At 27.2% G+C, this 12,106-nt stretch overlaps 1 protein-coding gene across 3 annotated transcripts; it reads left to right on the forward strand.

Moving 5' to 3' along the window:
* Positions 1-413: 413 nt before the first annotated feature.
* LOC127289372 (uncharacterized) lies at positions 414-11,515 on the forward strand. Of its 3 annotated transcripts, none has more exons than XM_051317284.1 (3): positions 414-626; positions 1,548-4,462; positions 10,738-11,515. In XM_051317284.1, exons 2-3 carry the CDS (start codon positions 1,588-1,590, stop codon positions 11,229-11,231), a joined length of 3,369 nt encoding a protein of 1,122 aa, XP_051173241.1. In that variant the 5' UTR covers positions 414-626; positions 1,548-1,587; the 3' UTR covers positions 11,232-11,515. The 3 variants fall into 3 exon arrangements, with proteins under 3 accessions (XP_051173241.1, XP_051173240.1, XP_051173239.1); XM_051317283.1 differs by having other exon boundaries at positions 422-626; positions 1,548-2,647; positions 8,917-11,499; XM_051317282.1 differs by lacking the exons at positions 414-626; positions 1,548-4,462 and adding an exon at positions 5,552-5,710 and having other exon boundaries at positions 7,817-11,496.
* Positions 11,516-12,106: the final 591 nt, after the last annotated feature.

Here is a 12,106-nt window from a genome sequence, read left to right on the forward strand (position 1 = left end):
CGTAGTTCTAACGCATTTGAATTTAATCGAAATTTATTATTATATTCAATTACTAGAATTTTTATTATTGAAATAATAATAATAATAATAATAATAAAATTATTGTAAAAGCCATTTTAGAAATTTTAAAACTGGAGTTTTTAATTTTTACAGAATGTAAAAATACTTAAAAGTTACATAAGATAAAATTAAAAATTTTACTACCTCAAAACGTTGTTAAAAAAATATAGAAAACAATTAAAATAAAGAATTTAAAAAACTAACATAATTCTAAAGAAAATTTTTAAAATATTTTTTTATGTAAAATGCATGCGAATTCAAAGATAAAAGGAATGCATTTCATATAAAAAATATTATTATATTTTCCTCGGAATTGTCAGTTTTTTACGTTCCTTAATATTTATTTCTATAGCTCTTAATTTCAAATGTTAATATTTTTGAAAACAAAGTTTTAAAGTAGTAAAATTTCTAATGTTATGTTTTACAATTGCGAATTATACTTCCTTTATACACTAATATAGTATATAATGTATATGATCCTAGAAAAACTGATTGCAAAGAAAGTAATACAATTCAAATAAAAAATTAAACATTAATTATTTCAATTTTATCCGGTCAAAAATCAAGTAAGAAAATTATAACAATTTCATATTTTCATAAATAAAAAGTTTAGAAAAATAAAAAATAGTTAATTATTTTTTTAATTACCTATTTTTTTACCAAAATCTGAAAGAATTATTTTAAATTTTAATAAAAAAAATATGTAAGGTAATTTAAATTTTTTTTAAATGCCAATTTTTTTTAATAAAATCTAAAAGAATTACATTTTTCAAAAATTATTTTTTATAATATTTAAATATAACTTTGTACGTCTTCATTGTAAAATTAACAAAAACTTAATTATTTAAAGAAAAACATGACTCTTGTAATTTAACATAAATTATGTAAAAGTGGTTAAACTTCAAGCGACTGTATCTTAAAAACTATTAAGGGTATGTGGGCGCAAAGGACGTTTTTTTGTGGTTTGAAACTTTCTCTGAAATAAAAAAATGATTTCGGGTTAACATTTTGGAAAAATAATTTAGTTTAGTACAAGGAATCTCGCTGTTCTACTCATTTACTATAACTTAACATAAAAATAATATAAATAAAGCAATAAATAGTAAAATAATTTAAAAATAATTTATGGTCAGATTTTAAAAATTCAAAATGGTGGACGCAATATGTCCACGGAATATGGCGGAAAAATTTAAAATTGATTCAATTCGTTCAAAATTCTGTACTTGGGGGTTTTTGGGGTCGCTGAATCTAAATCTGACATCAAATTTGGTTTCAGCAACCCCAAAAACCCCCGAAAACCAAATTTTGAACATATTTTATTTTTACAAAAATAATCAGTTACCTAACTAAATATTATCAGATAAAATATATATTTATATGTATCAAATAAACTACATTTAAAGCAATAATTTTTCTCGACTATCTTAACTGTACTGAAGGATAACATTTCTTAACGTCTAAAATTATGGTTCTTTTTCTGTTCATAGATTGTACAAAGACAAAGAGAGAAAACTAAAATTTTTCAAAATGTTTTATGACAATTTAGCCAATCCTATAGAAGCTGTGTATTTGATTTCTATGTACAGTTATTTTAATTCACTCAGCGATTTCCTGTATAGAAATAATTATTCATCCATCAATGACAGACACAAACAAATACCAGTGGTCAACGCTCTTTACAGATATTTAGATGATAATCGAGATAATCAAGACGATCTAATTAAAAGTTTATTGCAAGGCAGCGACTTGTACGGGGAACAATTTGGTGAAATTCCTGATGAAACTTTTGTGAATACAATGTTCGACTACATTATTACTTCTCTTGTATTTGACAAATATGGAAATATTTACGGATTTTTGGCAGATGTTGTTCGAAAATCTCAAGATTTACACATAGACTCTCTGCTGAAGGATATAAAGAGGAGACTTGAAAATATAATATTTGAAAATGAATATGGTGATACCTCGTCACTAACACCATTAGCTGTAGATCGAATATTTACAGATATAATATTACCTCTGTTTCCAAAACCTAAAACTAATATCAAATTAACGTCACTAGATTATATTTATGCACAAGCAGGTGCAATTTTACTTCGACCCGGTATACAAAATGCTACCTATTACAGTGTGCTAACTGAAAGAACGAAATTAAATAATAAAACTCTCTTTGACGAATATATATTAATAGGACATTTAATTGAAGAATTAATTATTGGCGAAAAATTTGGACAGTTTAATGCAACAGCTTTTGCATTGCCAGCGCTTTTCTTCTATGTTTATTTTGAAAAGGAGAAACTTGAACAAGAAAAAATAACAACCATAATATTTGATCCACAACACTGGCTTAAAGCTTATAATATCTTTCTTACACATCTAGATAAGACGTATGATAAAATTAGTTCTGCTTTAAAAACAGACACAAAGTTTAAACTCCATTACGAGCTTTCACAATTAAAAACACATCATACATACGCACGATATTTGGTAGAGGATAATGTGAATTGTAGAATAAAACCCGAAGAGGAGAAAATTGACAGAGTTTCAGCATATGAAAATAATCCGCACAATTTTGCATGTAAAATAGGTGACTATCTACCAGATATTAATGACTATTTTTTGTCCAAACTTAACACTGTAATTCAATCATATCAGCAATTCGAGAACAAATCAATCGCAAAAGTATTTGAAAATTATTTCCAATTATCGTTTCATTATACTGACGCAATTATCAAATTAAGAGACAATATTGTTGTTACTGATTTTTACGATCCGAGCATGCAATCAAATGATTTTCTTGAAATCTACTTCCCTGCAAATGGCACTACAAACTATTTTGTTGTAATACGAGAAGACTACAACCACAGAATAGATAAAGTTGACCATCTTCCTGACTCTTTACCACAATCGGATCGTCCTCCTATCAAAAAACAAGACGGAAAAATTTCTTTTACTCAACAGTTAAATGAAATTAGAGAAAAAATTATAAAAAACAAAAGTTCAAGACTAGAATCATTAATCTTATCCAGTCTAAACAACAAATTAAAACTTAATTGGTGGAAGGAATTTGGATTATCTTTGGTGCCGTTTTATCCATGTTTATCTGGCAAAATTATTGATAATGATAAAAAAGATCCATGTCAAGTATATACATTTACTATGTATCCTATTAATCTAGAAAATGATTTCATAACTTTAAATATAAGTCAAAAATACACTCAAGCTCTCTTGACGTCGATAGGCACGTCTATAAAAACATTGAGCCTAAAAAACTTACTGATAAAAATAATTGAAAAGGAAAAATATTTTGAATTAAAAAGCTTTGAAAATTACATCGATTATAAACGATTTTCAAACATTGTTAAAGATCCGTTGCAATTTAATCCGAATATTTTATTATCTTTATCCGATCCAAGTTACAATATTGCACTTGAGCGAAATAGTGTATTGGACATTTTCCGCGAAAACGTTAGAGATTTGAAAATAATAACTTTTTTGGATTACATATCCATTTTTAGTATGACATTAAATATTAGAGAATACAAAAATGATTTAACAGTGTTGTCAATTGGAAATTCCAATCATTCAAATTGGGAATTAAAAGTAAAGTCACAAAGTATATTTAGCAATTCCGGTTATGGTTATAAATTCATTTTTTTGAACGATTATAGTGTTGCGCATTTGAGAACTATTCCAGATTATGGCAACACCAGAACTGCATTGTTACTTTTAACTGAAATTATTTCAGAAACTACAAAAAAATTTATGATAATTAATGAGAGAACATTAACACGAACCACTGAATATGTGTATGAAAATGATGGTAAATTTCAATACCATTTGTATACACTTGGGTTTAGTGCCACACATATAGCTGATTATAATTTAATTGAATGTAACTATAAGGATCAGCCACGAAATCAATCAACTGTGTGTCGTAGAATAAAAAATAAGAATAGACAAAAATTAATTAAGAAAAATATTCTTGACATTTTTGTAAATGGCACATCACAACCTTCAAGAACTGTTTTACTTAATATTATAAAGAATTACATATTTCCGGATAAAAGTTTTGACATTAAAAAATTCGTTACAAAATGGAAAAGTGAAAATAATTTATCAAATCCCCAATTTTGGAAAAATTATGTAATAGAACATAAAGATGATTTTGTTAAATTAAGATATAAAACATGGTTAGGAAAAAAAAATTTATCATTGGCAGATGCAATAAATATGACAAATAAACTTTATACGCAAAAAGAAAGAATCATAATTGAAATGGAAACAACATTAATAAAAATAGTTGAAAATTATAACCTTGGAAATGAACGATTTTCTGCAACATTTGAAGATTATTATGCTATACGAAATTTTGCAACAACTGGCTACAAAAGAATAACAGGTGACACTAATGAAGCAAAACGAATGAAAATTGCTTTATATAATTTAGCAATTAGACAGTCTGAGGATCCACCGAGAGATTTTGATTTAAATTTAACCACAGTCGAATCCATAAGTAGAAAATCTGTAAGAAAACTGTTTTATAATGATGATACATATACATTACAAAAATTTACTTTCGCGGCATCACCTTCTGTGACTAACGCAAATTCAATTCTCAACAAAAAAGATGGTTTTGAGAATGTTTTGTTTAAAATGTCATTTTCAAAACCTTATTTAAGAGCAAAAATAAAAAAGATGTTCTACATATCTTCAAATCCAAAACTAACATCAATTCTTTTACCTGGTACTAAATTTTCAATTGAGAATAAAGAATATGCAAATATAACTGGATTGGGAACGGTTCTGCGAATTAAATTAAAATGTATCCAAGCAACTAATGAGAAATACAAATGGTACAAGAAGATTATGAACGCTATCTCGGAAATTTCATTATAAATCATAAATATATTTGTATTAACATCTTCTAAATTATTTTTGAAAATTGAAGTTAGAGGTTATATAATTATTATCTTGCACTGAAGATAATTTTACCTTATATTTTTTCCAATAATAATTATTTTGAAATGAAATAAATGTATGTAAACAATAAAATTCCTGAAAAAAATGTTTCTTTCCAAATATACACTGTTGTAATTTTTTCAGGTATTCAATGAAATACATAAAATTTTCGATACCAGTTGCGATACAGTTTTTAACGCTCTAGAATAAAAATTTATTATTAAATTGAATTTGAAATTTCTTTAAAGAATATTTATTTATAGTTTTTTGAAATTAAGAATTTAGAGTTTAAGTAAGTTATTATTAAAGTAACCTCTGCGTCGCCATGTGTGCAGATAAAAACAAAAGTAAAAAATCGTTAAAATTATATAAAATGATTAGTAAAACTTTCATAAAAGTTAATAGTTTTTACATGTGCACATAAAATGTTATGTTTAAATTATTGTTAAGAAATGCGTATATTATGTACTTTTCATGATGTGTTGTCATAAAAATAAAAGAAATGAAGATAAATATATATGTGTAATATTTTTTAAAAATATTTAAGATCACAAAGTAATTTTGTACCCTAAAAGAATGCAAAAGATGATTACATATACTAACTAATACCATTCAAATCATAAGTTAGAGATCAGTAATTTTGAATTAACCCCTTAAAAAATCAACATTTTATGAAGCAATATGTCAGGTGAGAAAATTATAATAATTTTTGTTTTCTTATAGAAGAAACTTTTTAGTCATGACAATTTTCGATTTTTCAAGAATCAATTATTTTTATCTAAAAAATATTTACGAAATTTTAAACAAACGTCCAGATGTCTATATATATATATATATGTAACGCTTTTTTCTGGACAAAATATCTCGAAAACGCTTTGACCGATTTTTTAATAAAATTTGGCTGAAGTTATTATCCTTCTTATTATATTAAGTTGAAGAACAACCGACACCACCACAAAATGTTCGTTTTTTTAAAATAAATTATTTAGTTTTTATTCAAATTTTAAATTTACATGCATAACATACATATGGGTGATTACGCGTGAAGTGATCAAAGTTCAAAATTTCGGGACGCATGATTATGCACCACATGTCAATTAACCGAACAGTCATTTAACAGAATTGTCAAATAACAGAATTGTCAAATAACAGAATTGTCATTTGACCGAAACATCACTTAACCGAATTGTCATTGAACCGAAAAGTCAGTTAACAGAATTTTCAGTTGACATAATTGACAATTAATAGAATTGTCTTTCGACTGAACTTACATATTACCGAAATGTCAAATAACCAAATTTTTTTTTAGTTTTAGGATAATTTTTAAAAACAATACTCAGCTTTTATTTATCACAGAAGAATATTTCTATGGTTTTGACTCGAAAAACCCCCGGGTGATGATTTTCAAGCGAATATATTAATTTTTGATTATAGTGCCCTCTAGATTTCCTTTACCGACAAAACTATATACTCCGTAAAAAGTGAACTCACATTCTAAAATGGTGTCGATTAAATGACATTTCGGGTTAAAGACAATTCTGGTAATTGACAATACGATTTATTGAAAATTTCAATGAGAATCAATCACATTTAATTTTTATTGTCAATAAAATAATTTTACTAATCTTCAATAATTCAAATTAAAAGTGTTAATTTTTATCAATTTTAGTATGCTTATTAACATTAAGGGTAATAAAGTTCTTTCGATAAAATTAGAAATCAGACCACTACTTTACGGGGCTCATAAATTTCCCATAAAAATTAATGGCTAGTATTTTCATTTTAAAGAATTTTATCAGATATAATTATTTTTGAGTCGAATTCTCATTTTTTTTTTAATTTTACATTTGACAGAATATTAATTCAGAAGAATAATCATTATTAAACTGAATTTTAAGAGATTCAAATTTTTAATTCCCCGATATTGCAATTCACCTAATCTTTATTTGTGACAGTCCCCGAGAGAAGGGACCTTAGCTCACCAAAACGAATTTCACAGGGCAAGCGTTTGAAGAAGAAGCAGAAACGCGGAACTCGAAGAGTGGGGCGGAACTTCTGAAAAGTTCCCCCACCACACTAACACAACGTTGTGTTTCTGTATACGTGAGCTTCGTCTACTTCGTGTATCTTCGGGTCTCACGTACGCGAAGCTCACGTACGCGAGAGTATAGTTGTGTAAGTAAAGTAGTGGGGCTGATTTCTTGAGTGCCATAATCCGCCTCGAAATGCGCTTGACATACCCATCTTCAAAATGTTATTGTGTCAAAAGCAATTATCCTAATCAGTTTTTGACTTTTGCATGTGAAAAAGCAATTCAAAATCTATCATTTACCATATAAAACTCAATATTGACCTCTGGTGAGCTAAGGTCCCTTCTCTCGGGGACTGTCACATTTGTTTGAATTTTTATTTGCACGAATTGTTATTTGAATGAATTCTTAAACCGCCTAATTTCCATTTGCCCAACATTGCAACTTTTTAGAGTATTTCTGATTGATTAGATATTTTTAAAATTACTGATTTGTGTCGTGACTCACTACTATATAGAAACAAAGTATAGCATACGACTGATGATTTTGTTTTTATATTAAAAAATTAACATATTTTAATAATTCTGTGGTAAATGAAAGTTCTTTTTATTAAGTTTCAAATCATTAAAATTAGAAAAGTAAAATTTGTTTTTCGAAAATGTCTCTTACGAAATGTTTCTTTCCACTAACACAGCGAAAATTATTAAACACCAGTGCACAGCATTTCTCGTTTTCTAAAATTATGGGTCTTATTCTGTTTACAGATTGCACAAAAAATAAGGAAGAAAACTAAAATTTTTCAAAATGTATTATGACAATTTAGCCAATCCTATAGAAGCTGTGTATTTGATTTCTATGTACAGTTATTTTAATTCACTCAGTGATTTTTTGTACAGCAACAATTATTTATTCATCTACGACAGACACAAACAAATACCAGTCGTTAACGCTCTTTACAGATATTTAAATGATAATCGAGATAATGAAAACGATCTAATTCAAAGTTTATTGAAAGGCAGCGACTTGTACGGGGAACAATTTGGTGAAATTCCTGATGAAACTTTTGTGAATACAATGTTCGACTACATTATTACTTCTCTTGTATTTGACAAATATGGAAATATTTACGGATTTTTGGCAGATGTTGTTCGAAAATCTCAAGATTTACACATAGACTCTCTGCTGAAGGAAATAAAGAGGAGACTTGAAAATATAATATTTGAAAATGAATATGGTGATACCTCGTCACTAACACCATTAGCTGTAGATCGAATATTTACAGATATAATATTACCTCTGTTTCCAAAACCTAAAACTAATATCAAATTAACGTCACTAGATTATATTTATGCACAAGCAGGTGCAATTTTACTTCGACCCGGTATACAAAATGCTACCTATTACAGTGTGCTAACTGAAAGAACGAAATTAAATAATAAAACTCTCTTTGACGAATATATATTAATAGGACATTTAATTGAAGAATTAATTATTGGCGAAAAATTTGGACAGTTTAATGCAACAGCTTTTGCATTGCCAGCGCTTTTCTTCTATGTTTATTTTGAAAAGGAGAAACTTGAACAAGAAAAAATAACAACCATAATATTTGATCCACAACACTGGCTTAAAGCTTATAATATCTTTCTTACACATCTAGATGAGACGTATGATAAAATCAGTTCTGCTTTAAAAACAGATACAAAGTTTAAACTTCATTTCGAGCTTTCACAATTTAAAACATTTCATACATACGCTCGATATTTGTTAGATGATAATGTGCATTGTAGAATAAAACCCGAAGAGGAGAAAATTGACAGAGTTCATGCGTATGAAAATAATCCGCACAATTTTGCATGTAAAATAGGAGACTATCTACCAGATATTAATGACTATTTTTTGTCCAAACTTAATACTGTAATTCAATCATATCAACAATTCGAGAACAAATCAATTGCAAAAGTATTTAAAAATTATTTCCAATTATCATTTCATTATACTGACGCAATTATCAAATTAAGAGACAATATTGTTGTTACTGATTTTTACGATCCGAGCATGCAATCAAATGATTTTCTTGAAATCTACTTCCCTGCAAATGGCACTACAAACTATTTTGTTGTGATACGAGAAGACTACAACCACAGAATAGATAAAGTTGACTATCTTCCTGACTCTTTACCACAATCGGATCGTCCTCCTATCAAAAAACAAGATGGAAAAATTTCTTTTACTCAGCAGTTAAATGAAATTAGAGAAAAAATTATAAAAAACAAAAGTTCAAGACTAGTATCATTAATCTTATCCAGTCTAAACGACAAATTAAAAATTGATTGGTGGAAGGAATTTGGATTATCTTTGGTGCCGTTTTATCCATGTTTATCTGGCAAAATTGTTGATAATAATAAAAAAGATCCATGTCAAGTATATACATTTACTATGTATCCTATTAATCTAGAAAATGATTTTATAACCTTAAATATAATTCAAGAAGACACTCAAGCTCTCTTGACGTCGATAGGCACATCTATAAAAACATTGAGCCTAAAAAACTTACTGATAAAAATAATTGAAAAGGAAAAATATTTTGAATTAAAAAGCTTTGAAAATTACCTCGATTATAAAAGATTTTCAAACATTGTTAAAGATCCGCTGCAATTCAACCCGAATATTGTATTATCTTTATCCGATCCAAGTTACAATATTGCACTTGAGCGAAATAGAGTATTGGACATTTTCCGCGAAAACGTTAGAGATTTGAAAATAATAACTTTTTTGGATTACATATCCATTTTTAGTATGACATTAAATATTAGAAAATGCAAAAATGATTTCACAGTGTTGTCAATTGGAAATTCCAATCATTCAAATTGGGACTTAAAAGTAAAGTCACAAAGTATATTTAGTAATTCCGGTTATGGTTATAAATTCATTTATTTGATCGATTATAGTGTTGCATATTTAAGAACTATTCCAGAATATGGCAACACCAGAACAGCATTGTTAATTTTAATTAAAATTTCTTCAGAAAATGAAAAACAGTTTAAGGTAATTGATTCGACAACATTAAAGGAAACTAACGAGTATGTGTATGAAAATGATAATGAACTACAATACAATATGATTAACCTTGAGTTCAATGCCACATATATAGCAGATTTCAATTTAATTGAATGTAGAAATGAGACTATTTTGTCTAGTAAATGTCCAAGAATAGAAAATAGAGAAAAACAAGAAGAAATTCAAAATAAAATTTTACGCATTTTGCGAAATAACACATTAAATTATGAAGAAAATCACATTCATATGTTAAAATTACTGTACATACTTGAGAATTATATTTTTCCTGATGAAAATTTTGACATAGAAGAATTTGGTAGAAATTTGAAAAGTGAACAGAATTTGCTAAGTCCACAATATGGAAAAGAATATATAATGGAACGTAGAAATGATTTTGTTAATTTAAGATATAAGGCATGGTTAGAAGAAGACTCTTTATCTTTGGAAGATGCAACAAATAAGATAAATAAACTTTATACGCCAAAAGAAAGAAGCAGAATTGAAATGGAAACAATATTAACAAAAATAGTTGAAAATTATAACCTTGGCAATGAACGATTTTCTGCAACATTTGAAGATTATTATGCTATAAGAAATTTTGCAACAACTGGCTACAAAAAAATAACAGGTGATACTAATGAAGCAAAACGAATGAAAATTGCTTTATATAATTTAGCAATTAGACAATCTGACGATCCAGAAAGAGATTTTGACTTACATTTAACCACAGTTGAATCCATAAGTAAAAAATCTGTAAGAAAACTGTTTTATAATGAAGACACATATACATTACAAAAATTTACCTTCGCGGCATCACTTGATGTGACTTTGGCTAAAACAATTACGGGCAAGATAGATGGTTTTGAGAATGTTTTGTTTGAAATGTCATTTTCACAACGTTACATTAGAGCGAAAATAAAACAAATGTTCTACACATATAATCCCATGACAACATCAATTCTTTTACCTGGCACTAAATTTTCAATTGAGAATAAAAGTAACTCGACAATTACTGGATTGGGTAATGTATTACGAATTAAATTAAAATGTATTCAAGAGGCTAATGATAAATACGAATGGTATCAGAAGATTATGAATACTATTTCGGAAATTAAATTATAAATCAACTCTATATTGTTAATATATATTATGAATTAATTATTATTATTATTTATATTTATTATCTTAGATTGAAATCTTTTGATAGAATTAATTAATTCTTCTCTTGCACTAAATATTGCAAATTATCTTGCACAAATAATAATTTCACATATTACTACACATTGAATTTTTTTCCAATAAGAATTAAATTAAATATGATATAAATATATGTAAGCAGTAAAAGTTTCTTTAAAATTTATAGTTTGATGACAAAATATTCCATTTGTGTTAAAATTACTGTAACCAAATGTATATTTATGTACTTTATGATATGTTATGAAAATAAATAAAGATAATAAAATGTGTATTATATTTGTGTTAGTATATTTTCTTCTCCGAAAACTAGGTTTAGAAGTTATAAAACCGTATATTTTAAAAGACTACAGAAACTGATTATACTATTAGAATTCAAATTACAAAGGACCCCGCACAAAATGCATTGATTTTGGTTCTCGGTCAAAATGGCTGGTTTTTGGATATGTTTGAATGAAAAGATGGATGGATGAATAAATAAAGGAATGAATGAATTATTCATTTAATTAATGAGTGAATCACGGAATGAATAGATGGATGGATGGATAATCGGTTTTTCTGTGTATTTTTTAACTGATTATCTTCCTCCCTGCGAATCTATCTATCCATTTGGCTATATGCTTTGGTTTCCATTTTGTCTGATAAACTACTTATCTATCACTCCATTGCCTATCTGATCTCTCTAGCTGTAGATTCTTCCAGTTTTCTCTAGAACCATACCGCACGAGTTTTCAACCTTTTATGGCTGATAACATTAAAAGTTATCATTTTTTTGAATTTTGATAGAGGAAACATTTATTCAG

Source organism: Leptopilina boulardi, unplaced genomic scaffold, assembly GCF_019393585.1.
Source record: "Leptopilina boulardi isolate dan_hultmark-lab unplaced genomic scaffold, ZJU_Lbou_2.1 LbouV2_408, whole genome shotgun sequence".
Taxonomy (NCBI): domain Eukaryota; kingdom Metazoa; phylum Arthropoda; class Insecta; order Hymenoptera; family Figitidae; genus Leptopilina; species Leptopilina boulardi.

Bases quoted from the DNA above. Each gene is read 5' to 3' on its own strand.
- LOC127289372 (XM_051317283.1), top strand. From the start codon at position 1,588: ATGTTTTATGACAATTTAGCCAATCCTATAGAAGCTGTGTATTTGATT. The intron at 2,648-8,916 runs GTGACTATCTAC...CATGTAAAATAG, and splicing joins CAATTTTGCATGTAAAATAG to GAGACTATCTACCAGATATT.